The following is a 26,224-nucleotide window of genomic DNA, read 5'->3' on the forward strand; positions in this document are numbered from 1 at the left end:
CTAAGCGGCAGAAGACGGGCTCGCCGATTTCAACCCACGACGCGCTCGACGGGCAACATGCAGAAGGAACCGACGCCGCAGCTGTCGGCCGAGCCGCCGGTCCGACTTTGGAGCCCGGAAAGGCGCCGCCGTTGGTGGCCGAGGCAGATCAGCCTGGCTCGGAAGTCTCGAGGCAGGTGGAGAACCTCTCGCCACCAACGATGACGGCCGCTGCAGCTGGTTCTCACGCGAGTGGCGGCGGGCCGCGCAAGACCAAGGCGTACGGTGTGCAATGGACACTACCCGTTGGAATCGTCCTTCCCGCGACGCCGTCGGACACCAAATCGGTTGAGAAGTGGTTTCGCGCATGGTGCACAGCTCTGGTCGAGGAGAACCCCGAGAAGAAACAAAAACTCACCGACATCATCGTTGATGTGCTCGTCGGCCTCCATTTGAAGCATGTGTCCCCTCCGGCGGGCAAGGACGGCGAGAAACAAGCTAAGTGGCGGCCCCTTGTGAAGAAAGCCTTCAATAAGCTGCGGAAGCTTGGCACTGTTTCCGCCATTTTGAAAGACTGTACAGAGCCTCAAGAAGGGAGTTCTACCCCGGCGTTAGATGTCACCGGGAAGACGACGGCGGATCACGAGCCGTCCGATGGCAAGTTGTTGGGTTCTAGAGCGAATGGGGATAGTGGAAGCGGTTCTAATCCATCCCCAGCTTCATCTCGTTCCTTGACTGTGACTGAGTCGGGGCCGAAACTCGAGCCGGAGAACGAGCCGGAGCCCGAGGCAGAACCCGAGGCAGAACCCGAGTCAGAACCAAATCCGGGCCCAAAGCCGGAACCAGAGCTGGAACCAGAGTCCAAGCCGGAGCCTGAGCCTGAGCATGAGCCACAGCCAATCTCTTCAGAGCATGAAGCACATGCGCCAACTGCGAGTGAGTGGGCGTCTCTGCTCGAACCCGAACCCGAGCCCGAACCTGGACCCGAACCTGGGTCTGAGCCTGGCGAGGGCCAGGAATCTAGGGAAGAATCGGAACGTGCTGATGCTTCAGAAGGAGCGACCGACCATACCCACAAGAACCCAGTCGCTGCCGTTGGCGCCGCCGCTGAAGCTCACGAACCGTCTTGGCGAATGGTTGTGGACGAGGAGGAGGCAGTGCGCCAACAGCAAAAGTATTTCCCCAAGACGTCCGGCCCCTACGACGTGTGTACTGTCTGCGCGTCGCTCGGGCACTCGGCTCTGAACTGCCAACATACGTTATGCCGCCATTGTCGAGGCGAGCACTTCTCCTGGGGCTGCCCACTTCGCTCACGATGCCCCAAGTGCCGACAGCTGGGCCACCGGGAGTCTGTCTGCGAGGAGAAGCTGGCCATGACGGACGACGAAGGCTTGGAATGCGCCTTTTGTGGCGCGGAACACCACGAGGAGATTTGCGATGAGGTCTGGCGCTCCTACCGTCCCCGGAGCCAAGACGTCAAAAGGGTGCGAGACATACCGGCATTCTGCGGGTACTGCGGCGCCGAAGGCCATTTTTCCTCGGACTGCGGTCTACGGGGATATAGGTCCGTCAGCTTGACTTGGTCGCTGCAGAACCGGGACTTGTACGTGGACCCGCACTCGACCGAGGAGGCCGCGGCGACTGTTGCTAGTTTCGGCGCGCCGGAGCAGCCGGGTCCTGAACTCAGGATCAAGGGCGCCGGCGCGAAGAGGACCCATATCTTTTATCCGGATAGCGAGGGGTCCGAGGAGGGCGAGTTCATCGGAGAGAGAGTACGGCCCAGGGAGCCGCCTGGGAAAATGCGGGTGGCCAGCAACATCCAGTTCAAGTCGGTCAATGGGGGGCGACCGCCGCCGCCGCCGTTGGTACCACCGCCACCACCGCCGCCTCCGGCTTCGTATGCGCAGCCCCCTCTGCCTCCCGGTCCGCCTCCTCCTGGACCGCCTGGGGGCTACAGCGCGTTCGCTCATCCGCTGCCGCCCCGGCCTCCTGGGCTGAACCAGATGCCACCCAGGCCGTCCCGACCTGGCCAGTCGGCGGCGCAGCCAAAGGCCCCGGCCAAAGGGAAACAGGGGCCACACACGAAGAACGATAAGCGTGGGGGGTCCTCGGTGCAGCCATCGAACAATGGCAACCGCAAATCCCGTGGTCAGAATTATAGGAGGAAGCCCAAGGGTTGACAGGTGTGCGCGAATGCTGGGTAGCAAGTCAACCTCAGTACGTACGTGGAACTCCACATGCGGAGGATATGTACAGATACCTTAGTTTACTGGCCGTCGTTTGCGGAACTGATTGGATGGTCACGTCCAGGTTGTTGTCAGGGTGACAAGGGAAGACGGCGATACCAAATAGAATCATTGGGCTAGGCGGGTCAAGAGATGATACTGTTTAGGATTGGAGTCTTGAGGATTCGTAATATTGCATGGTATGGAGAGGGGTAAACAGTTGGCGCATGGCACCAGCGCCCTATCAAGTAGGTGTCACTTGTTTTGCTGCTAGGGTATATCTGTCCGTTGTGGCGTGTAAACATTGCGGATATTTTCCCTCGGTTCACTCCAGGTTTAGGTGGGACGACGAGAAGAGGCTGGGGCCTTCCAGAAGAGTTGGTCTCCCAATCACAAAGATATCCAGCATGCGCATGAACAATAAGAGGATCAATAGAATCCAGCAGCACTCGCGTTCTTGACAGCTTTGGTTGGGAATGCGTTGGTACTGTGACTCGATGAGCTTTACACGATAGCCAATAGCGCGTATCTCGGGGCCCCCTGTGTGACACTTGGGTCCATACAAGCTTTGGTGGTGAAGAGATTTACATGTCACCACAAAGAAGGAAGACCATGGCCTGTCAGCTGCGGGCTGTAGGACGGACAATGGGGTAGGTAAAGCTAAGAAAATGTATTGTTTCATGATGATAAGTAGGTGGAGGGAGAGATGGTTGGCAATTGCTTAGTCCTTTGTTGTTGTTGTCGTTCATATTCCGTATTGTCATCCTGAAAGAGCATGAGTACTTAGTAGAGGCGAAGGGTTGGTAGGTCGTCATTCCACCAGTATATGCGACAGGGGCCTTGGAGAGTACGAAGTACTGTAGTCGGCTAGTTGCTCAGGTTTGAGTCGAGCCAGAGGTTGCTCGGATTCGAGTCGCGCAAAGGCCACTGTCGTCGCGTGTGTTCTTTCCAGACAATCATCGTCAACAGGTCGTTGTTAAGAGGCGGCAATAACAACGCGGTCGCAAGTTACTACTGGGACGACAAGACAAAGGACGCGCGGGACGTCGCGTGTAAGATCGCGTCTCTCGACACGTCAAACCCCCGCGTCGAGTCTTGATCCAATCACAATGACCAAGGAACCAAGACCCCGCAGTTTTTGTCCAATGACAATCTCGGGAGCGCGTGTCTTACCTTTTCAGGTACGTACCTTAAGTACCTTGGATTCACGCTCTACGCGTTATCGATACGCGTTATCGATAGCGGCATTGCGGGGCAGATCAACGTCCATCAACACCGACCACACGACGTCGACCACAGCTGCAATGCAAGGCGCCCCCCGGATCCACTCCCCGTTGAAGGGTAGTGGATGAGAGCCACCGCCCCGTGAAGACGCCATGCAGGCTTGAAGGCTACCAACCAGTCAAGACGGCCGGCGCGTCGGTGTCGCGGTGCGTGCCGAGGGAGAGGCACGGAAGCGGGAGGATCCCACAGAATTTGGACCTCGCTACTGCAAACACCCAGCTCCAACATTGCACACACCGCTGCTGCATATGCGGGAATCGAGTGAGTCATTACCAGTCGTTCTTGACAGAGGCATCACGGCGGCGACGGCTGCGAGTAGATGGGGCTCCAGTGGATGGACGATGGAAACACCATGGGAGAATAACACGACCGTGGCGGGGCCCGTGATCCCCTACGCCCTACATGGCGAAGACGGCCGACGTGGATGCATATAACAGGCCACCTGGGTCTCTGGCCCGGGTCGGTTGGGTCACCCGTTCATGACCGTTTTTTTTTCTCGTGCTCTGGAAGACCTGCACCTTTTACGTGCGTACTTTGCGCATCGGTACCTGCTTTGGATTGTTTCTCTCTTCCAACTTTGCTTCCCTTGCATGCAGCAGCGATATCGACTTGCTGTATACTCGATTGGAGCATCATAGTTCCTGGCCCTGCCTGACCTTACTTACCTACACCGACGTTCGCACATGCTTGACGTCGGTCAACAAGTGACTTCACTGGTATCGCGAAAAGCCTCCACTCACCTGCCCAGCTCTCAAACCTCACCACATTGTCGCATCCACCTCATCAGCCACAAGTTCCTCTTCACAGAATCAACTGTGACCTCATACGACACCTCGAATCCAACGGTTGAGGTGTATAGCTGCTGGCCCCCCTCCTGGAACCGACTCCCACCAGATCGGCCCCAACAGCAACGTCCCAGGCTTCTCGTTTCATAACGATATGAGACAGCCACCATGGACGCCCACCAACACTTCCGACACCACCACCCACATCACGAGACCCAAACCGCAATGACACCGTTTTACCGCCTGTGGAAAAAAGGAAACGAGCCCGTCCGCGACCGCCTTCTCGACCTGCTGCCGCGCGAGGACCTGGCGGCCCTGCGGCTGGCCTCGTCCGCCTGCTGCAACGTCACGACGAAGCGCCTATTCAAGAGGATCCACCTCACCTTCATGGCCAACACCTTCACCAAGGCCTCGCGGGTCCAGGCCCTGGGGCGCGTCGGCCACCACATCGAGCACCTGGCCTTCTCCTTCCCGCACTCGGCCGCCACCTTCCTCCCGCCGCTGATCCATCCGGCCACCGGTGCCGAGATTTGTTTCCTCTACACCCCGCACACCTCCATGGCCTCGGTCCTTTCCCGTCCCAAGTATGCCAACACGGAACTCGGCGAGATCCTCACCCAGCAGTACCCGCCCCTCTTCCATGCCGCCACCAACGTGCCCTCCTTCATCAACGCCCTCCGCCACCTCCCCAACCTCCGCCACCTCACCGTCCGCACCCCGGGGCAAGATCCGCGCGAGCGCTATCGCCGCGACGCCGTCGACTACGCCCTCATCAGCCTGCGCATCGCCATCGAGAGGGCGCCGCTCACCCGTCTCGACCACCTGTCCCTCGACCACGTCCACCCGTCGGCGCTCCATTACCTCCGCCACGCGCCCGCCGGCTCCTTCGGCGCGCTCCCTTCCTCGCCGCGCCGCTGGCGCCAGATCCGCCGCCTCTCGCTGGCCGTCGAGAGCTGGGACTTTTCCGACCCCACGTCGCCCGGCCGAGACCACCTCCAGGTCATCGACCACTACCTGCGCGGCCTGGCCCCGTCCCTGGAGAAGCTGTCCTTCGCCTGGCTCGGGCTCCGCGGACCCTGCCCGCTCGCCCTGGCGGACGACCCGCTCTTCGCCGGGCCCCGCACGAGCCGCAAGCTGTTCAACGAGGTTACCAGCCCCATGTCCCCGCTACCGCCCGCACCGGGCCGTCGGCCGCTCGTCTTCCCGCGCCTGCGCCGCATGACCGTCCGTAACGCTGTCATGAACGCCCCGCAGCTGTCGGCGCTCGTGGACGCCCACCGGCCGACGGTGCGGGAGTTTGACTTTGAGGACGTGGTGCTCGCCGACGGCGGGGCCTGGGACGACGCGCTGGCGCCCTTGAAGAAGGATGTGTCGTCCTCTGGCAAGGCGCTTTGGTCCAAGTACTCGCTGTCGCGGAGCAGGTCCGACGTCAGCAGCGGTAGTAGCCGCAGTGGTAACAGCAGCAGCAGCAGCAGTCGTCTCCACACGGTACCGTCGCACGACGACCTGCCTTCGACGCCCAGTGCTGCCGTGGCTGCCGCTTCACGCGAGCTTCTCGATGAGAGCTTCGGGTTTGGCGGGTTGCAGGAGCTCGTTGACTTTGAGCTGGCCGGCATGGGGGTTAGAGATGGACACGACGTCCTCCCTGACGGTCATGAAATCTACGGGCTCGAAGATGAGTTGGCCAGCGAAATTGCGGCGGCGCGAGAAGCCGGCAGGGCGGTTACCGCAAAACTGAAGAAGAAGAGGAAGCGCAGAAGAAAGCGAAATGAGGAACAAGACGGGGATGGGGAGAGGGGCGAGGTAGGGGATGGAGACGGTTCCTCCGGTCGCCACAGCCACAGCTACAGCCACAGCTACAGTCGAAGCCACAGCCGAAGCCACAGTCGAAGTCACAGCCACAGCCACAACCACAGCCACAGCCACAGCCCACCGCAGCTGCAAAAACAACCGTCGACCGGGTCGGTCTCGCGAGGGCGGCGGTCAAGACATGAAGAACCCGCGGCGACCCGACCATCGACGCCACCGCACACGTCCCACATCACGGCGCCCATCATGGACGGCAGCCCTCCGCCGGTGCTCCTCCAGCCGACGGTGTACGACCCCAACGGGCACGGGGCGCGAGGGGGATCAGAGGCGGAGGCGGAGGCGGCGGACGGGTTCCTGTCGTCGGTGCAGCGCAACATTGAGCAGGAAGAAGCGCAGCGCATCTTGGCCGAGGACGCGGCGGCGAGGACGAGCGCGCTGCGGAGGGCGAAGGAGGCGGTGCTCCTGAAGCTCTCGGAGCAGTTTGTCAAGAAGCACGCGTCTCCTGTCCCGGGGCCTGACGGCTGCGCTCTGGGCATGCGGCTCCGGGACGGGATGTTCGGCAAGAGTTTTGTTAGTGTGTTGACGGATGAGAGGGCCATGTCGAGTCAGTCGGCGCTGGTACCTCTGATGTTTACTCGAACATGACGTTTTCTTTTCTTTTCTTTTTTTTTTTACCTCTTCAAGCTTTCCCTATTCTCTGTGTTTCATACTTTTCCCATTCTTTCTTTCATTCCGTCTAATTCTTTTGTGGGAAAATCATGTATAGTTATGAGATATGTAACCTGGGACAGTACTTACTGAAGGTTCAGGCTGCGATGGGGTCGGTATGCAGATGGAATTCGCTGTCTTATGACGATGTTCATGAGGTACTGACGGTGGCGCATTTGGTAACGATGAACTACGGGAATACGCCCGACGGATATATGACCTGAAAAATATGGAAATGGAAAAATATACTTCGTAGTAAGGAAAATTCGTCCTGCTACGAGCATTCTATTCGCGCGTCACCGAACAAGCGGCGGTCTAGACCGCGAGCAAGGTATCCAGATTCGGTAACTTCGTCATTACCAGGTACCAAGCCAAGACCGGTACTCTTAGACTACGGTAGGTACTTTTGTTTAACCGTCTTACATACATCTCGCCATCGATTAGTCGACTATCGCTTGACCTCCTCTCCATGGAAGAACACTATTACTACCCTCTCCATATTTCGTTCCGTTCATCGTCCATCACGTCAATTAGATGCATGTAATGCACTTGGTTCCCTGGGGTCTGCCACAAAATAAATACAGAGTACCTGGATACACTGCTTCGAAGATATACCATGTGTACTTTGTACCTATTGTAAAAGCTTAAGTACCCGGTACCTATACGGAATAAGAGATACTAAAGCTCCGTCAACTTGGCCCTCCTCCCCCCCCCCCCTCGTACCTCCAGTCCGCTCGACATTTGAATATTCAAATCTCTTCCATCCTTATATCTTCTTTTTTCTCGCCTTCGTCCTTGAATCATATCCGCCCCTACGTATCCTTACTTCTTCGCCTCCTTGTGATGTGTCAGTAGCCCGAATCGCAGTCGACTAGACTTTATCGGCAAATTAGGTTTGAGACATCGAGTCGGGATCGCTTTCCCCCCACGACGGCCGGGTCCAGATTCTCCCACCCTTGTCATTTCGGGCCTTGCTCCGTAGGTACCGTACCTAGGTACCCGTACCTACCTCCATCTATGAATATACCTACGTTTTTTATTTTGTTTATTTTGTTTCTTTCTTTCCTACATCATCTTCGTACTTTGTATTGTCCATGCAACAACACCAGCTCTTTCTTCCTCCTCCCTCTCCCTCCCCCAATCTATACCCTCACTCAGCGGAAAAGAAAGGGGAGGGTTCAGCTGTGCGTACCATGCAGATCGAATCGCTGCGTTGACAAGACTTCGCCTCAAGTAAACCAACGGGACTATGGCAATCAGGATCGCCATCCGAGAACAGCTTGCCATCCTCGTCGTCCTGGCCGTCTTGCTCGGCTTGATGATCCTTTCTGTTCCCGTCTGGGTCTTTGTCAACCGCTTCATCAGCAACATCGAGGGATCCCAGCTCGCCCTGACGGCCTCCCTCAAGGCCTCCAAGATCTCGGCCCAACTCGGGCTCATCCAGTCCAACTGCCACACCATCTCCTCCCGCCTCCTCATCCATCGATACTTATACGACTTCTACGCCGGCAATGCCACCGAATACAACTGGGACTCCGCGAGGCTAGACCTGGCCAGCGCCATCGACGTCGGTTTCCTCACCGGTGTCGTCCAGGGCAGAATCTACTCCAGGAATGCCACCGGCGACCCCAATGGCCTCGTCAACGTCACCGGTAGCCATGTCGGTCAGATCAGACTGCCCCACTCCCTCCCTGATGGTCGACCTGCCTACCTCGACGACTCGCCCGAAGGCTACCCGCCGCAGCTCTATCCCAACCTGACGTACATAGAGTCGCCGGACCAACAAAGCGTCCTCCAACTTCCGGAGCAGGCCGACGTTGCCGAGGCCTTCCCCGGCGTTCCTATCGCTACCGGCGCGGGTCTCCTTCTGGGCCCTCTCATCGTGAACCAGAGTTATGCCCTCGTGTCTGTCACCGTTCCTATCCGGGATCAGTTCAGTAGTGAATGGGTCATCGGATACATTACCATGGTGTTTTCTGCAGCCTCTCTGTTTGCCGTGCAAGAGTCGCGCGAAGGTTTAGGTCGGACCGGCGTCACCTTGCTCGTCGGGCCTACGAGTCCGACAAATCATTTCCGTCCCTCCAACCCCGCCAGCAACCGAACCTACCTCCCGGACAAGCACGCCTTCGGCGAGACCCCCGTCCGTTTCATCTTACCCCCTCGTCCCCTCGAGGGCCAGGCCGACAGACACCCCCCTGCGCACGGTTATGACCACGCCAGCCGTGACGCCAATGTCGGCGGTTACCATGTCCCGTTCCCCGTCAAGGATTTTCCTGCCGTCTACGATTCGCTCACCGAACGATTCGACACCATGAACAACGCCAGCTCCATGATCGCGACCCATAATGAGAAAGGTGTCCCCGTGGCTGTCGGTGTCGCTAGGACCGACACGCCTGTGGCGAGCTGGGTCGTCGTCGTCGAGCAGGCCAAATCCGAGGTGGACGACCCCATTGTCACCCTGAGAAACATCATCCTGGGCTGCGTATTCGGGACCGCCGGGCTCGTCATCATCCTCGTCTTCCCCCTGGCCCACCTCAGCGTCTTGCCCATCCGGAGACTCAAGGCCGCTACCGAGAAAACCGTCGCCCCGCCTGGTTACGACACAGTATTCCATGACCACGAGGACCATGACACGCCGGGCTCCGGCGCCATCTCGGCTCGCTCTCGGATGTCGCAGAAGGGGGGCTGGGCAGCGGCCGTCGCCAAGGTCTTGGGCCACAGGACCAGAGAGGAACCGCCCGCCGATCACGACCAAGAATGCGCCCGCCGCACCTTCAAGATTCCCGGGAAAGTCGACGACCGCAAACACATCATCATCGATGAGCTCACCGAGTTGACCCAGTTTTTCAACGACATGAGCGACGAGCTGGTCAAGCAGTACACCTCGCTCGACGACAAGGTGGCCGAGCGGACGATGGAGCTGGAGATTAGCAAGAAGGCCGCCGAAGCCGCCAACGAGAGCAAGACGCTGTTCATCGCAAACCTCTCGCACGAGCTCAAAACACCCCTCAATGGCATTCTCGGCATGTGCGCCGTGTGCATGGAGGAGACCGACATTGTCAGGATCAAGCAATCCCTCAAGACGCTGTACAAGTCGGGCGAGCTCCTATTGCATCTCCTCGAGGACCTCCTGAGCTTCTCCAAGAACCAGATTGGCCGACAGGTATCCCTGGAGGAGAAGGAGTTCCGGCTCGCCGATATCAGGACCCAGGTACTCTCCATCTTCGACAAGCAAGTCCGCGAAGGCCGCATCGCCTTATCCGTCATCTTCTTAAACTCTGACCTTATCGAATCCAGCCCCACTGCCGAGGGTGCAAGCAGCACGGAAAAGAAGCCACCGGCCCTAGGGCCCAGCAGCGCAGGTGGAAGCCGGCTCAAGGACTTGTGTCTGTGGGGCGACCAGCACCGAATCCTACAAATCATCATCAACCTCGTCAGCAACAGCGTCAAGTTCACCCCGCCCGGAGGAACCGTGACCGTCCGCATCAGGTGCATTGGGGAGGTCGAGACAACCCCTGCAGGCGGCCCTGGCGGCGGCGGAAGCAGCCGCTCCTCTTCCTTCTCCCGGGACTCGAAGCACCTTGGCCGGTCGCGGCACAGGCCAGCCGGTACCCCTGCCCACTCGGCCAGTTCCAAAGCAGGCTCCATCGTGGGGCCAACCAAGGGGACGGCCCTCTCCATCAATCCCATGGAATCGAAAATGGCGGCGCATTTGGCCTCTGAAGACCGCGCCCCAACACCGCCGCCCCCTGGCGCCAAGTCGTTCATGTTCGAGTTCGAGGTGGAGGATACAGGGCCCGGCATCCCGGAGCACCTGCAGCAGCGCGTCTTCGAACCTTTTGTCCAGGGCGACCCGGGCTTGAGCAAGAAGTATGGAGGCACCGGTCTCGGTCTAAGTATCTGCCACCAGCTGGCCGATATCATGGGCGGCTCCGTATCTCTGAGGAGCACGGTCGGCGTTGGTTCCATTTTTACCGTGTGCATTCCTCTGCGGTACGTCCGCGAGATGTAAGAATATCCCTGCTCCAGTTCCCCTGATGATCTTTTTATTTCTATTTTCCGTTTCCTTCCCCAGTACACCCACTTACCATTTATGGCCTCTTCTCAGGACCCCCAGCACAGCATCTAGTAGCGTCAACTCGAGACCCACCAGCGTGGCCACCATCGACGGCATCACGGAAGGCGCGCAGCGAACTATCCCGACACCCGGCACCAAACCGACCGGCGAGAGTACGGGCGGTGGCGTGCAGGGCCACCAAGCGACCAGGCTCGTCGGCTTACGACAACCCTACTTCCCGACGAACCCGACCCCGAACACCGCACGGAGTACAGGAGACTCCATGGCCGCCATCTCACGCGCCATGGCCAACAAGACCGGCCCGGGGAAGCTGCGCGTGCTGGTCGCGGACGACAACGCGACCAACATCGAGGTGGTGAGCAGGATGCTCAAGCTCGAAGACGTCTGCGACGTGACCATCGCCAAGGACGGCCAGGAGGCGTTCGACCTGGTCAAGGCCAACATGGACAACAACATGCGCTTCGACGTCATCTTCATGGACGTCCAGATGCCCAACCTGGACGGCCTGCAGTCGACCAAGCTGATCCGCAAGATGGGGTACAAGGCGCCCATCGTCGCGCTCACCGCTTTTTCCGAGGAGAGCAACGTCAGGGAGTGCATGGAGAGCGGCATGGACGAGTTTCTCAGCAAGCCCATCCGCCGGCCCGCCCTGAAACAGGTGCTCATGAAGTTTGCCACCATCCCGGAGGAGCCCGAGTCGGCGAACCAGTCGGCAGAAGCGACGGAGGAGGAAGAGGATGCGCACGATGCGGGGAAGCCTGGGGCGGAGCGAAGGCGGTCCCATGGTGTGAAGAGCAACGGCGAGCCCGCGGCGGGCACCGTGGGAAGTTGAGGTTGGTGGGGTTGGTGATGGACCACCCACGGCCCCGAGCCTCCCAAGGCGGCCTGAGGCTTTCCCATTTCTGAAATACAACTGATCTAATATGCGGGGACTTTTGTGGAGTTTGAGACGATGAGACGATGGGCTGGAGAGGAGATCTGTTTACATTTGGCGCGAGGAAGGGAATACCAAAACATCGGGACATTGGATATAGCGACGGGCGTTCTTCGGTTTGGTTATACAGCGAATGTACAAATATTTGGATTTTTTGCTTTTTATTTCGATTGGATTTCTGGAGGATAGATGCCAGGACAAGAGGCAGCATACCGGGTGTCGAGAAAGGATATGACGACTTGGATCCCACGCGAATAGAATACACTTGAACTCTTAACTGACCACTTTAATGATCATTTCCATTCTGCGCTGAGAATATCTCTTCCCCATATGTTGCTAGGGGGGGAAAAACGAGAATACTGTAAACAGAATTAAAAAGGGTAGTAAACGGAAAAGAGCAGCATAACCACGTAGCCAAAACTCCGTGCTCGTCCAACCAGTGTCCTTGGCGTATTACTTGATCGCCATACGAATAATCGTACCAAACCGTCCCTCAAGCCGAGGTTCACCTACCGAATTCCGTCAGGCATCACGCCATATCCTTCGTGACGACATAGCCCTCCCGGTACTCCAGCCAGCGCCACCCAGCCAGATGAATGAAGAGAGAGAGAGAGAGAGGAAGTTGGGTATCGTGTCATCACGCCGTGTGCCCGTCGTTCATCGTCAATGCCATTGTTTCTCCTGGCACTCTGTTTCGTTCGCAGCTCCCGTAAATCAATCGTCGCAAGCAGAAACAGGGCAGGGTCCGAATCCCAAACCAGGCAGTTGATGGCTGGTTTTGGTAGCGGGAAAAAAAAAAGGATATCAAAGCAAGTCACGCCGAGCAATAACAAACAATACACATAAATATGCATCCGAAACGTGCAGGTGAGTGGAGAGGAAGGAGAATAGACCAAGATCGATGGCGCCGTACAAGGCGCAGACGTTAAATCTCCATATGCCCGACGAGGTCTTCGCTCATTCCCCGGACAATGCTCTTGCGCCTGTCGGCGTCGTAGTCGTCGTCTTCGTCGTCGTCATCGTCATCGTCTTCATCCTCGTCGTAATACAGGTCGGCCTCGTAATCTTCGTCGAGGAACGATAGCAGGTCGCCGTCGGCGCCGCGGTTCCACACGAAGCCGTCGTTGGGAATCTCGTCGTCGTCCTGCGGGGGCACCACGTCGGCGTCGCGGTCGCCCAGCCAGTACCTGGTGCGCTTGTTGGCGGTCATTGCGTCCCAGTTTTCGCTGTGGGGTCGCTTGGCGCTGGAGCTACTCCTGCGCGACGGCAGCATGGGCCGCAGGGCGGCGTGCCACTGGGATGACACGACGGGCACGACGCGGATGTAAAGGTACGCGATGCGCTTCAATTGGCGATTGAAGAAGAAGTAATGGGTGGACCAGATGGCCGAGGCCGACTCGTCTTCGTCAAAGGGGTCGTCGTCCGGGCAGTAGGAGAAGATGGCGCATCGGTTCAGGCGCATCTCCTTATCGATCATGGCCCAGCACTGGGGGCCCCACACGGCGGGATCCATGACGGCGGACGAGACCGGATCGCCCGGCTGGGTTTCGGGGTGCGGTCGCAGTGTCTGCAGAATGGAGTCTAGGTTCACCATGACCTGTCGCAGGTTCCTTTCGCGCTTGAAGTCGGCGGGGCGGAGGACGTGGGAAAAGTCGTAGTGTTGGTGGCTCGCGTTGAGGGTGGCGATCAGGTAGGCGAAGGTGCGACGGCTGTGTATCTCGGTGAGGGGTGCGCCAAAGGGACTCGATTGAGAGAAGAGCTTCATGTCGGGGGAGGTGGCCATCATGGCTTCGCGCTGAGGCGGCGAGAGACTTGCCCCGAGCCTTTGCAGAGAGGCATACTGCGACATGAGATCCCTATCGATGGCCTTCCATAGTTTCTTATCGGCACGGGACGACTTGGTGGTGTAGAGGTCGCATCCGCCGGTGACACTACAATCGGGGGTGTTGAAGTTGAGAGCGCCCGTCACCGCCTCGAAGGCTTGGGTCGGGAGGTACTGCGCATGGTCATTTAGGTCAATTGTCGCGAGAAGAGGGAAAGCGAGAAGAAATGGGAAAACAGATGGAAAAAAGGAAAAAAAAAAAAAAAGAAAGGGCAGCGCACCTTCATGATGATTGGGAAACACGTTTCCGTGCCTTGGGCAGAAAGGAAAGCTGATGATCGTGGGCGAATGTGCGAATGCGGAGAAGGTCGGGGCGTGTACAAGTTGGCGGCGTCCGGTAGAGAACTGGCGACGACAACTTCCGACGCATAGAACTAGAGGAGACGACAAGTAGAGGATTTGTGGGAGAGACTGGAGATGGCGGGAGGCGGATGCCAGATGATGTCGATACTGATAGATGGTGCGGCACGTAGATGTAGATAGGGTGGTCGGCGCATCGGGTTGGGAGGTATGGGGTGAAGAGTCGCAGTAGCCGTCGCAGTAGCCGTCGCAATCGTAGTAGATGAGCGGATAGGTGGATCGGCGAATGGCTGAGAGAAAGGTGAGAAAAATGTAAGAAGGGCAATGTTATACCGCCACATGAGAGTTTGTCGTCTCACCTTTTACCTTGTGTCGCAACGTTGAAGCAAACGATGGTATAATAAAATTGCCGACGCGATGGAATCGCAAAATGTGGATTGAAACGGACCGAGGGTGGGAAGAAGGAGGATAAGGTGGTTTTTTAGTGAGAAAACGAAGAAGCCCAGATACAAGAGTCAGGTAGAGCAGGAGCAGGAGCAGGAACAGGGCAGTGGCTTTGTTGGGCCATGCCTACCGTACGAGACGAAAGGGTGGGTGGTACCTCCTTCGCATTGCGCTTTCCCATTCATTCACCTTCACCCTTCACCGTTTCCCGGATCCGATAGGTTACGTCAGTCTGGACTAAAGTGGATCGATGGATCGATGGGGCACGCTAATTCGTGGTACGGGGAGCACATGGACATTGTACAAAGTGTTACAGGGCCATCTCCTAGGTACAGTGTACATGGGTACCTGTGTGTTGTTTCTCCCGCCTGTGGGTAATGGACTCCGATGGAGCCAGTAAAGCTGGGGAACTTGGTTGTCAAGGTGGTCTGTTTTCATAGTGGTCCGGGTTCAAGCTGGTCCGATAACTCCACCCCCAGAAAGTGACCCGCCCAGGTTGCGCAGGCATGTCACGGTACGAAGTATTGGCTTGTACAGTACGACGTACTTGATACTTCGCACTTTCGGTACTTACATAATGATTCTGAATAGCCCGCCAATCCGAAACGGGCCCCCTATCACGATCCCGGCGTCCAAAGGTCCATTGGGTGTCGTCAGCTGCATCCTACACGTGTACATCGTGATCGTCGGCCATGGTAATTAATTATATTCTATTCTGCTTCGTACGCTCTTCAACTTGACCTGTTCCAATCACCGTCCTGTCATGAATCCCGTGTAGGTAGTCTTGGGATTTCCATCGCATGATAGACAACACGGGAAGTTGACCATCTGCCTCACGACCACAATGTTTTCCGTCCATCAGTACCAACTTAGGGACTCCCTTTATTTGCTAATCAGCCAAAGGCTCATGTTATTATTCGTTGTCCGCTCTGCTTGCTTCCTCCCTGCTTTATGGATCCTCTAAGCTTATCTGTCGAGTGAAAGGCACACATCATAATATGTAGGTCCATGTAATGAGGTGGCTGCCCATGCCAATAAACCCAAGACCTAGCCTAAGGCCTTGGTTGATCAGGCCCAAGACTCGCAGACTCGCGTGTCTTCTTCCCAGGTCTTGCATGCTGAACAAACTTTGCATAATGAAAGAAAAGCCCAAAGCCACGCAGCAATGCAAGCCGAAACAGAAATCATAAAAGGCTTCCCCCGGTTGTGGATGGACTGGATGGACGTTATGGGAGGCTCGATAGAATATCTTCACCGTCAACCCGCCATCCCCGTCTCGTCGCCAAACCGCCGTCCCATGGCCAGCTCCCAGCTCAAAACACTCTGGCCCGACATGGGCGCCAGCCTAGTCGGCGCGTCGTCCGTGACCAGGAGAAGCTCGTCTCCGTAATCATCGTCATCCTTTTCCGTCTTGAGCATGAGCCCATCGTCCCCGCCTTGCTGGTCCGGCCTGTGGGATCCGTAGCCGTCTTCCTCGTCCACGTTGCCCGCAAAGGCCTCCGACACGCTCGACCACTTCCTCTGTGTCCAGAGACTACCGGCACGGGACGATGCCGCTCCACGCGACGCGGGCCCCCGCTTGTCGCTGGCCCTGTCGGGACCCGGTGCCGCCGCTTTCTTCAGGAACCGGCGTACCATACCGGCCGGGATGTTCTCTTCGGGCTCCCACGTCGGGTTCTCGTCCTGGCTCCAGTTGCCTTTCCATCGCACCAGGAAATGCCGCACCCGCTGGCCATCCACCACCACGACCTTGGTCGCTTCGAGCCGCTCGACTTCCCATACCTGCTGACCGCCTTCATTGCCGTCTCCTCCTCCTCCGCCCTCGCCCTCGGCGTCCTCGGTGGCGGCTTGCTTCGGGCCGGGCGTAGACTTCTTAGTACTCCGCTGCTTCTGTGTCGACGACGACGAATTCTGACTCGCCGCCGGCTTGGGCGTCGGCGTCCTGCGAGGTTTCGATGCGCTGCGGACCGTAGTCCACCGCGAGCTGCTCACCGGCAGTGGTGTGAAAGTGGGCTTTGGTGTGGCGTCCAGCAGACGGCTGCTTTCACGCAACGGCTTGGCCGGTACCGAGCCGGTCCTTGTGGCTGGTCGACCAGACGCCGCGGGCGTCGCCGGGCCGCGGTCGCTCTTCTGCGCCGTTCCGGGCGTTATAAAAGATCCAGTCGGCCGCCCTGTGCTTTCCGATTGCTTCGACTCGCCTTGGGAAGAGACGCCCATGTCCTTCGTCTTTCGTGGGGGCCCGCCCAGTTGGAGCGCCACAGGAGAGACGGTCCTCGTCTTCTTCCGCGGCGGCTCCGAATGAAGCAACCTGCTAGAAGCCCGGCTCGCCGCATCCGGAGTCGTGGCCGTCCGCTCGTCTCGTGGCACCGCCAAAAGGGACTCGCTGTTGATATGCCTGTTGTTGCTGTCGTCCCATGCTCCCTGTCCTTCCAATTGTTGTCGAATGGAGAGCTCATCCTCGCCGTCCGAGGCGTCGATCTGATCCCGTCCAGTTGCCGAAGACGCCGCCTGGAACGAGCCCGGGCGTTTCTTGCTAGGCCGACCTCTCTTCTTCGGCTGGGCGTATTCTTCCCTTCGGCCATCACGCGACGCGGAACGCGTTAGCCTCTCCATGGAATTATCGCGCGAGCTTCGGAGCAGGCCGCTACGGAGCTTGATGCCGCGTTTGGCCTGTTCTTCCTCGCGTTCGCGTCGCTCCGCCTCCTCTACCGCCCGCACGTTCTCGGCCTCTTCCTTGGCCAGCTCCGCACGCTCGCGTGCCTCGGCTTGCACCTCGTTCCATCTCTCGTATTCCCGCGCCGAGACGTAGTCTCGAATCTCCGCCGCATCGACCGTGATTCGCGTCGTCGGCAAGTCGGGCCAGGTGATGAGGTATCCTCTATGCGGTTGACCGTCTTGGGCTTCCTCAGGCCGCACAATATACTCTTCTACGATGGTGGCTTGGCTATCGTGCGTTGGGAGCAGCGTGATGGGCGCTAGGCGCCTGCGGCCGGGCTGGTACTGGCAGTATGTCTCCTTGTTGAGTTCTACGGTCAACGTCCACCGTTCAGCAGGCATGGCTGGAGCCGCCGCTTTTCCGGGCGTTCGCGAGTGTCTGATGCGGGAGGAGCCTGGCATTGTCTCTCATAGTCCGCCCGGCTCTAGAATGGAAAATCGTTTTCTTGGCAGCGGGTAGGCGTCGGAGGGAGAGGATGTCGCAAAGCCAGGGTACAAACGGACATCGATAAGAGAGTCGAGAGAATGTCGAGCTTCTAGAGCCGCCCTAGTAAGATTTTCGAGCGTGGTCTTAATCTGTGCGGTGGTTAGAAGTCTTCTGGGATCCAAGGGAAATCGACAGGCCAATCGACTTGTCGACGGGAGTCCAATCTGTTCTGGGGGGACGTTACCGTTCTTTTTCTCTGGTCCCTAGCTTGTCCTTATCCTTCTTTCCGCCTTGCCTTCCCAGCTCTTACTCGATTGAAGCCCGAAATGGATAGTATTCTAGGTGGACGATCGGAATATAGACGGACGATACGAGCCCTCGCGACGCGAAGATTCGAAGGAATAAAAACCGAAACTAGCCACGCGATAGCGCGCCCTAACGAGTCCTGGAAATTCGGAAATTCCACAACGTCAACATCTGCTTCCATCAAGAAAAATAAAAGACATTGCCAAATGGCCCGGAGCCTCGTTAATAAAGTTCGATTGCATACCTTGATAGCTTGAGGTCGTCGGAATGGAATGTGGGAGTAGTTGGTTTGCTCCGAATACTGCCTGGGGTAATAAATAAGTTTAATAGGCCCTATTTAAATCCGCGCTAAAACCCCCAACTAGCGCCAGATCCGAACAGAAAAACATAAGCATGCTCGCTGATATACATGCAGAGTAGTTTATAAGGCTTTTTATTATAGTTTTTATTTATTATATATTTAAATAGCTATATATTACTAATAAGTATATAAACTATATTTATATAGTATATTAAATAGCATAAGTTATAGAGAAATTTATAGAAGAGATAATTAACATACTATCAAAAATTTTCCGCTATATAGTATACGTAATTAGGGGCCTATATGGAAATCCTTTCTTATCGAATATAGCTCGATAGGCAACTACCGAGTTTCATTCCAGGATCGAGCTGGCCGAGACTCGCATCCACAGCAACTGAAGCTTCCCTGCTGAAGACTTCCAACTTCACACCACCAACAACGGTGCTCACAAACAAGCCACACCAATAAATCGAAAGCCTCAATCTGGTCTTTTCAACACCGTTTAACAACATGCTGACACCGGCCACCACCACAATGGCATTCCGACTGGTCGGCCCCGGCGCCCAGCGAGCCGCACTTTTGACGTCGTTCACCAAAACCACCCAACCCAGCTGCCCGCTCGCCGCCACCCTGGCGCCCTTCAAGACCCAATCGCACCAGATGAGCATACTCGCAAGCTCCTCCCCGCTCTCCTGCCTGCGCGTCTCGTCCTCCCCGGTCTCCAAGCCGACGACGCCCAGCCCCCTCGCGCTCCTCCGTTTCCGCCGCTACGCCTCCACCTCCACCTCCACCACATCCTCCTCTTCGGCCTCGCCTTCGGGCATCACGCCGGATGGCAGCCAGCGCCTCGACTGGAACACCTTCTTCAAGCTCCGCAAGGCCCGGCGTCGCTGGCAGGTCGCGTTCAGCGCCCTGGCCATGTTGGCCAGCGGCACCGGCGGTGCTATCTTCCTCAGCACCGGCGCCGCGGACCCCGTCCTCTCCCAGATCCCTCTCGACCCCTTCATCACGCTCGGCATGATGGTCCTTGGCTTTTCTGCCCTCGGGTGGCTGGCGGGTCCGAGCTTGGGAAGCGCCGTTTTCAATATGCTGAATCGGCAGTGGAAGAGGCAGATCACCATGGTGCGTAGTAGTCGATCCGAGTTTTTCCCTTTTTCTTTCTTTTTTTTCTTTCCTTTCCCCGCATCATGAGATATGCCCGAAACAAGCTAACTGCTGTCTCACTTATAGAAGGAAGTTGAGTTCTTCGCCCGGGTGAAGAAGAACCGCGTCGATCCATCGGCCTCTGGGGCTAGCAATCCAGGTTTGTTCCATTCCAGCTCACCAAAACAACAGCGCGTCCTGGGTTGCGAAGAGAGAGGCTGACTTTATTCTTCCAGTACCCGACTTCTACGGCGAGAAAATTTCCAGCGTGGCAGGTTATCGCCAGTGGCTCAAGGATCAGCGGGCCTTCAATAAGAAGCGCACCAGGTTCGTGTAAACCAACAATATTATTACAAAGAAGGATGTGCGGACAAACGAAGCCAATTCCTAGCGTCGGAGGGGTTTCATCTCGGTCCACAGGATGTGTGCCATATCAGGGTCCAAGGTTCGAGGACGCAGTCGGTAATACGGTAACGTCCAGTCTTGCTGTAAGAATAGGGGAAGAGAGAAGGTGAGAACCTCGGGTAGAAGTGAGGAATTGTACCACGAACATGTTCTATTTTACATTGGGAGATACAATAACTTGAAGTCTTTTTTTTTCTTTGTTTCTGACATTTACGACCTATCATGTGAAGGGCAATGTTGGATCCACCTCAGCCTTCCACGCCCTCATTCCCCCTTTGATGTCACCTATGTATCTCGTTCCGTTCCTATCCAGGCCCATCTCCTTCAGCCGTCTCGTCGCCAGTTGCGAATCGTTGCCCACACGGCAGACGACGTAGATGGGACTATCATCCGAGACGTCGGGTGGGAACCAGGCGGGCGCCTTCTGTTCGTGAGGTTGGCCATCGCTCTTGCACGCAGTGGTCTCGCGCAAGAATGTGGCGATTGGAATATTAACGGCCCCCTCTATGCTAGAGACGTCAAAGTGCTCGCGTTCCCGCACGTCAAGCAGCAGAGCAGTGCCGGCACTCGTTCCACTTGGATCCTCTTTACCGCTCGTCACGCCTTGGGCTGCGAGCAAGCGACGACTACATTCAGCAGCCGAGATGCGTTCGTCGGGCCGCAAGATATCAAGCGGCACCGCAACGCCGCAGAACTGGGCGTAGTCAAAGCCCCCAGACCGCAGTCCCTCGAGCGTCAAGGTGGCGTCGGCCGAGCAGGTGATGCAGCCTTTCTTCCGAGGCCTCATGGAAAAGGACCGAAACGACAGGGCCGCAGCCCCGGAGAAGAGGAGCATGGACGGTTTGCTCGTCGGTGGCGGTGCCGCGGCGGAGGGATCGACGGCGCCCCCTGTGATGAGCTTGATGGTCTCGAGAGCTTGCAATATCCCCATGACGCCGACGATGGGGCCGAGGATGCCGCCCTCGCCGCAGCTGACCACGCTCTCTGGGGGCGGGGGGCGGGGGAAGATGCAGCGATAACAGGGCCCTCCAGACTCGTCGCCCGCGGCGCGGGCGGGGTAGTTGAGGACCATGAGCTGGCCGTCGGTCTTTAGGGCGGAGGCGGAGACGAGGGGCTTACCGAGAAGGACGCAGATGTCGGAGACGAGATAGCGGATTGCGGGATGGTCTGTGCAATCGAGCACGAGGTCGTAGTTTGAGACGATGGATTCGGCATTTTCGGGAGTGAGTCGGGTGTTGTGAGCACGGTACGTAACGGTCGGGTTGAGGCTGGACGGCAGTTAGTTTGGAAACTACGCGCGTGGGCGTGGCTAGATGAGGTGGTGAATGGAATAGCGGCAGGTCTAGATGTACTCTTTAAGGTAGGTGATGGCGCTTTCGACCTTGGACATGCCAACCCGTGAAGTCGCATGCGCTATTTGGCGATGCAAGTTGGACGTCTCGACAGTATCGTCATCGATAATACCGAGGGTGCCAACGCCAGCACCGGCGATATAGGCGGCCGCAGGGCATCCGAGACCTCCGGCGCCGACAATAAGAACCGAAGCGGACTTGAGTCGCAACTGGCCTGCATTCGGTAAACATCGTGTTCCCTTCTCGACGACAACTCGTTATGCAGGGTTCGGCTGACCTCTCGTCCCTACTCCGCCGATGACCATCTGTCGGCTGTATCTCTCATAGTCGGTCGCAGGCAGGGGCCATTTCCATGATGAGTCGTTTGCCCCTCCATTGGCATTATCATCTTGGATCCCTGACTCGGCTTGGGCGAGATCTTCTTTGAGACGTCGCAGTTCTTCTTCGGCTTGTGCAATTTTGTGCTTCAAATCTTCTATTCTTGCCATCTCGACAGCAGATAAGGAGATCGGAGGACCCTGGCGATGCGATACCCAAGTTGTTGTTTCGTTGGTGACTCCGTAGGTAGGGATGACATGTGGATGTAGTGGGGTCAAGTGATTAGTAATCATAATTACCAAACGTTGACGATGTTTCCCCAGGTGCCGTGCCGAAGTACCCACGTACCAGTACCCTTGTTCAAACGTCGGTGTGAGCCCCCACTACGAATTTTCTCAAGCTTCACTTTACAGAATTCACCCACATCAAATATCAGATTCCCATCAAGTCCTACACAATGGTATGACAAACCACTACCTCTACCTCGCCCTTTCCATTCATGTTGTAGGGAGGGATGAAAGAAGCTAATTCGTCTCCAGGCGCCCACCCAGCCCCTTTCAGCGCGCGAGAAGCGCCTGGCGAGGATAAAGGGCGACATCCCCTCATACGCACCCCATAAGACACACCGCCCAGAAGCCGTCGTATCAGACAGCTTCCTCTCCAGCAAGCGCGACAAGCGCATCATGAAGCACAGCGTCCTCCTCTCCAAGGTCCAGAAATCCGCCGCCGCCACCTCCTCCAAGACCCTAAAACGCCGCCGTCCCAACAAGAAACTCGTCGCTACCCTCGAGTCCCTCGCCGACGCCCTCCCCGAGCTCAACGAGACCGAGCTCTCCAGACCCGCCGACGGGAAAATCCGGCACAAGAGCTTGCGCAGCCGGCCCGGCGCGCTGAAGAGGAAGGAACGCCTCGTCAAGGGGGAGATGGCGCGCTTCGGGGCCAGCATGGCTGCTTTAGCTGCGGTGCCGGCGTCTGAGACGACGGCAACGGCGACGACGACGAGTGGTATGGATGTGGAGAACAAGGATGCCAACGGGCCTAGCGATAGCACGTCTTCTGCTCCGGCCTCTTCGACGAGTAGTCGCTGGGCGGCATTGCGGCGTCACATCACGAGCACGATGGAACAGAACCCGGCTTTTTCGTCTGCTCAAGGTGGCAATGCCAGCGGCAACGGTTGAGAAGAAGAAAGCATCATTCACAACGAAAGCAAACGGACAACGTATCAAAGGGTGCGAATGCATGAGAACGGCGCATCAGCAATTCCAGACAGCGCGACGCGACAGGCCCTGTCTCCTCGTTGGCGGTTCTTCAGCCCGCTCTCTCTTATCAACGGAATAACATGAGAATCTTGGACATCCCGTGGTTCTTCCCAGGGGAGCAGATTATCATTACCAGTCAATTGGAAGCACCGACGCCACTGCGGTCAGATAATCAATCAGGAACCATCTGTATTCCCAGAATGGGTCGTCAGTTGACAGATAGGGAGCCAATAATCTTGACAAAGGGTGCATACCTTCAAGACGAGTACGGTGGAGATTTGAGCACAGGGAAAAGGCATCGTCTGTCATGACTTCAAACCACGTAGGTAGTGAATCACGGAGAATACGAGTCCAGACTTAAGAGCTCACGGAAATCTTCGTCGTCCATACACGAAATGCCTCAGAATATATGCAACAAATACTACAGAACAGTGCGATACCGCCAGTGATGCTATGCGATGTAAAAACGTGACACCCAACCCATCCCCTCAGTCTGTGTTATAAGCTGTTTGACACATGAAAAACGCCAAGCCTACTCCCATCCAAGTTCGCCTCGCTTCCACTCACCCTCATTCAATCGTTCTCCCAGACAACGCCAGTTTCGAACAGCCCACCCACGATATCCCGTAATCGCATCATCCTCGTTTGATCCCCAGTATGCCCACACCAAAATGCCTGCGCCACTTTCCCGCCGCCCCTACACCGACCTCGACCCGCGTGTCTGGACGACCTGCTTCGTCTCCTCAAGCTTCTCCCCTGCAATCCCGAGTACCAAGGAGGCGCAAGACATGTTGGCTAAGCCTCCCTGCATCTCCTGATCTTGACGAATTCCGGTTATTCGTACACCGGTCGGAGCCACAGTTTTGCAATTGGACGCGTCCAGCTAGTCGTCGTGCGGCAGTGCGTCAACCTCCCATCCTCGTCCTACAACTGGCACTTCATCTCAATCCTTCTGGCTCCGTAAATCGTGGCAGCCATTCATCCCCGCCCGCCCCTCGGGACCTAATGTGGGGCACACCGTAATGTCGTGCGCCTTGTCGAGAAGGAAAGCACTGCTGTCGTATACAACGTCGGGCCTTCGCTGCTTGATGTTTTGTTACAACGCGATTGAAAGACGAAAGACAAACGTCGGACTACTCAATCCGGGGCGGTGTCCTAGACGAGAATGGGGACGCGCTTCTCCTACAAGGACACAAAGACGGGGTTTTGTTTAGTACACGGGACCGCCCTCCTCCATCGCCGGAGACAGAGAAGCAGGGACAGGGGTTCGGGGGGGTTGGAGTGTTAAACATACGACCTCCTCCTCTCGCCTTCCTTACGGAAGCTGTCGATAATCTTGAGCATCTCCTTGCGCCCACCTTGGCTGTCGATCACCTTGTTCGCCATGCTCATGCTGACCTTCTCGCGTGCGTTGGCGCTGAGGAGTCGTTTCACCAAGAGGTGGCGCATGAGGATACAGACAAAGACGCCACAATCGGAGCCGTTCTCCTGCTGCGGCGTGTCTTCGAGGTTGAGGAAGCGAAGCTGTCCGCGCCCGAGAATCTGCGACATTTTCTGCGTCGCCAAGCGGGCCTCCTGGTAGTTGGCGCCGCCGAGGGAGTCGTAATGGAAGGCCACCCCGTCAATTGCCGACACGAGGAGTAACGACCAGTGCGAACCACCCTCGGCCTGGGATACGTTGCGGGCATCATTGATCGGGAGGAAAATGTGGGTGACTTTGGAAAAATCGGGCAGCGCTGATCGGATCTGGCGTATATCGGGCTCCTTCATCAGGAGGAAGGTCATGGACGGCCGGAGGAGGATGATGCGAGCTTGGGGGTATTTCGGGAGGATTTCGCGCTCGAGATATCTGCAATGGTTAGGCTGCGGCTCGGGTGCGACGAGGAGGGAGTCAGAGAGAACCCAACTCTTCCCAGAAAGCAATATTCTAAGAGCCGGGTCCTGTTAGCCAAAACACACAAGAACATTCCATGTATACGGGGGAGGCAGGATGTAGGGCAAGGACACACGTTATCGGTCAACCAATCGTTCTTCAACGCCCGGATGTCTTCGTAAGTCACTACCAACGGAGGATTTAGTATTTTGCCTCCTCTTAACTGTCGCTAATCTCAGGAGGGCACGGATGACGTACACGTAATGTCGTGATCTATTGGGTGGCGGGCAAGGTTAGAATCGGGTACCAACAGCGTCGCACAAGGTGAAAGAGGAACTCACACGAGAGGACCGTTTGGTGCGGGGATAGCTGAGAACGGAGCGAGTCAGCAAAGTCAGTTGCGAATGGCAATGCTGTCTGTCTGCCCTTTCATGCTTGTCCGCCTTCTCATGATTGTCTGCCACGACCGATGCCCTCCTACTCAGCTCGCAACGACCCGCGGACAACCAGAGAAGCATTGACAGCAACGGAATGACAGGGAATGTTCTTTTGGGCCAGAGGAAAGAGAGGGTCGCACCGAGTCGCCAAAATGACGAGCCATCTTGCGGAAGGGCATGGTGAATTTGCGACCGGGCGTCTGATGGCGTCGGAAGCGGCAGGGAAGGTCGGGAATAACGTCGACGTTAGAAGAGCTCGAAGACACCCGGGAACGACTAAAGCGGCGGTAAAAGTAGGTATGAGAGTTATCGAAGAGGTTTCGAGGCGAGCGGCTTGTTTCTATGGCGCTTTAGGTCCCGTCGGCTAGGATCGAGGCTGGTAGATCGGCAGGGTGCAACAGTGACGATGACGAGTGGTGGTGGCGAACGAGGGGGTGAGAGAGATGGCCAAACTGCTACAAAAGGTAAGAATATTACACTGCTGTCGTGCGCGAGCGAGTGTATAGCAAAGGACTTGTTGATCGGGTTCCCGTGGACACTTGACTTGGGTGTTATCCGTATTATTTCCCGAGTAGTTCGTACTCGAATCGAATTGAAAGGGTGGCGGTTTGACGGGTCGGGCGCATTCATTAGCCGACGACGTCACCCCCACTTTTATCTCGACAGAGGGCTCACGCGATCTCGCATAGTCCACGTGGTCTGTGCTGAGATCTCAGATAGCTGAGATTGCTGAGATAAGCCAGTTCGGTGAAGTACACCGGCGTGCTTCTGCTCCGACTAACCTGCACCGAGAAGGAAGTCCACCATCACCGACTACCTCGCAAGTGATTAACCGTATGCTTCGTTACGCCGTATACTTTTACTCCGTACCTAGGTATGCTGCCAAACAACCCTTCAAGACCACCGGCCATAGCTCTCCCATTGTTTGCATTCATTCACAACCCCCAACGCAACCCGCAAGGTAACAAGTGGGATCCCCCCTTCCGTGCTACCAAATCGTCCCGCATTCACGTCCGCTCTCCCGCCTGTCGCCGACATAACAAATTTTTGAGCGGATTAACACCACAGACCTTATTTTCTTCCGTCTCTTCGATACATTGCCCCGAACTCACCTCACCCAGTGAGTCTCGTCCATCTCATGAGAATCAGCCTCAACTCATTATGACTTCTCTGGCTCTCCTGAGGGCCTCGTCAAGGGCATCCTGTATCCGTTTGGATTCGGCATGCAGATTTTGCATCGCTTTATCGGGCTCGTCT

General features: G+C 56.9%; 11 protein-coding genes across 11 annotated transcripts; 5 read left to right on the top strand and 6 right to left on the bottom strand.

Annotated features, from left to right (window-relative positions):
* Window positions 1-749: 749 nt before the first annotated feature.
* On the top strand, window positions 750-2,647 carry ACRALDRAFT_2058211 (uncharacterized protein). The gene is made up of 2 exons (XM_071021834.1): window positions 750-915; window positions 1,036-2,647. The coding sequence occupies exon 2, from the start codon at window positions 1,113-1,115 to the stop codon at window positions 2,157-2,159; it is 1,047 nt and encodes a 348-aa protein (XP_070878039.1). The 5' UTR covers window positions 750-915; window positions 1,036-1,112; the 3' UTR covers window positions 2,160-2,647.
* Window positions 2,194-2,818, bottom strand: ACRALDRAFT_208099 (uncharacterized protein; the record flags this gene model as incomplete). The annotated part of the gene is made up of 5 exons (XM_071022393.1): window positions 2,194-2,210; window positions 2,250-2,341; window positions 2,365-2,445; window positions 2,534-2,744; window positions 2,803-2,818. 5 exons carry the CDS (start codon window positions 2,816-2,818, stop codon window positions 2,194-2,196), a joined length of 417 nt encoding a protein of 138 aa, XP_070878040.1.
* A 1,472-nt stretch (window positions 2,819-4,290) lies between these two features.
* Window positions 4,291-6,727, top strand: ACRALDRAFT_2052353 (uncharacterized protein; the record flags this gene model as incomplete). Its single annotated transcript, XM_071021646.1, has 1 exon — window positions 4,291-6,727. Exon 1 carries the CDS (start codon window positions 4,442-4,444, stop codon window positions 6,725-6,727), a length of 2,286 nt encoding a protein of 761 aa, XP_070878041.1. The 5' UTR covers window positions 4,291-4,441.
* Window positions 6,728-8,039: 1,312 nt separating this feature from the next.
* On the top strand, window positions 8,040-11,700 carry ACRALDRAFT_2098084 (uncharacterized protein; the record flags this gene model as incomplete). The annotated part of the gene is made up of 2 exons (XM_071022864.1): window positions 8,040-10,798; window positions 10,899-11,700. 2 exons carry the CDS (start codon window positions 8,040-8,042, stop codon window positions 11,698-11,700), a joined length of 3,561 nt encoding a protein of 1,186 aa, XP_070878042.1.
* A 1,027-nt stretch (window positions 11,701-12,727) lies between these two features.
* On the bottom strand, window positions 12,728-13,911 carry ACRALDRAFT_2026423 (uncharacterized protein; the record flags this gene model as incomplete). Its single annotated transcript, XM_071020390.1, has 2 exons — window positions 12,728-13,798; window positions 13,906-13,911. The coding sequence occupies 2 exons, from the start codon at window positions 13,909-13,911 to the stop codon at window positions 12,728-12,730; spliced, it is 1,077 nt and encodes a 358-aa protein (XP_070878043.1).
* Window positions 13,912-15,258: 1,347 nt separating this feature from the next.
* On the bottom strand, window positions 15,259-18,002 carry ACRALDRAFT_1062083 (uncharacterized protein). Its single transcript, XM_071016534.1, has 2 exons — window positions 17,818-18,002; window positions 15,259-17,721 (listed from the first exon to the last, which is right to left on the bottom strand). The coding sequence occupies exon 2, from the start codon at window positions 17,483-17,485 to the stop codon at window positions 15,686-15,688; it is 1,800 nt and encodes a 599-aa protein (XP_070878044.1). The 5' UTR covers window positions 17,486-17,721; window positions 17,818-18,002; the 3' UTR covers window positions 15,259-15,685.
* Window positions 18,003-18,005: 3 nt separating this feature from the next.
* ACRALDRAFT_208103 (uncharacterized protein) lies at window positions 18,006-18,692 on the bottom strand (the record flags this gene model as incomplete). Its single annotated transcript, XM_071022394.1, has 5 exons — window positions 18,006-18,047; window positions 18,121-18,168; window positions 18,239-18,276; window positions 18,524-18,602; window positions 18,630-18,692. The coding sequence occupies 5 exons, from the start codon at window positions 18,690-18,692 to the stop codon at window positions 18,006-18,008; spliced, it is 270 nt and encodes an 89-aa protein (XP_070878045.1).
* A 148-nt stretch (window positions 18,693-18,840) lies between these two features.
* Window positions 18,841-19,660, top strand: ACRALDRAFT_1028978 (uncharacterized protein; the record flags this gene model as incomplete). Its single annotated transcript, XM_071014864.1, has 3 exons — window positions 18,841-19,302; window positions 19,411-19,483; window positions 19,560-19,660. The coding sequence occupies 3 exons, from the start codon at window positions 18,841-18,843 to the stop codon at window positions 19,658-19,660; spliced, it is 636 nt and encodes a 211-aa protein (XP_070878046.1).
* Window positions 19,661-19,948: 288 nt separating this feature from the next.
* Window positions 19,949-21,568, bottom strand: ACRALDRAFT_2134165 (uncharacterized protein; the record flags this gene model as incomplete). The annotated part of the gene is made up of 4 exons (XM_071024073.1): window positions 19,949-20,313; window positions 20,356-20,996; window positions 21,081-21,294; window positions 21,358-21,568. 4 exons carry the CDS (start codon window positions 21,566-21,568, stop codon window positions 19,949-19,951), a joined length of 1,431 nt encoding a protein of 476 aa, XP_070878047.1.
* A 287-nt stretch (window positions 21,569-21,855) lies between these two features.
* ACRALDRAFT_2026427 (uncharacterized protein) lies at window positions 21,856-22,576 on the top strand (the record flags this gene model as incomplete). The annotated part of the gene is made up of 2 exons (XM_071020391.1): window positions 21,856-21,858; window positions 21,938-22,576. The coding sequence occupies 2 exons, from the start codon at window positions 21,856-21,858 to the stop codon at window positions 22,574-22,576; spliced, it is 642 nt and encodes a 213-aa protein (XP_070878048.1).
* A 1,214-nt stretch (window positions 22,577-23,790) lies between these two features.
* On the bottom strand, window positions 23,791-25,146 carry ACRALDRAFT_2026428 (uncharacterized protein; the record flags this gene model as incomplete). The annotated part of the gene is made up of 6 exons (XM_071020392.1): window positions 23,791-23,839; window positions 23,952-24,598; window positions 24,667-24,716; window positions 24,789-24,803; window positions 24,872-24,899; window positions 25,108-25,146. 6 exons carry the CDS (start codon window positions 25,144-25,146, stop codon window positions 23,791-23,793), a joined length of 828 nt encoding a protein of 275 aa, XP_070878049.1.
* Between the last annotated feature and the right edge of the window lie 1,078 nt (window positions 25,147-26,224).

The sequence above is a fragment of the Sodiomyces alcalophilus genome (genome assembly GCF_042370955.1).
Source record: "Sodiomyces alcalophilus JCM 7366 unplaced genomic scaffold ACRALscaffold_2, whole genome shotgun sequence".
Lineage (NCBI taxonomy): Eukaryota > Fungi > Ascomycota > Sordariomycetes > Glomerellales > Plectosphaerellaceae > Sodiomyces > Sodiomyces alcalophilus.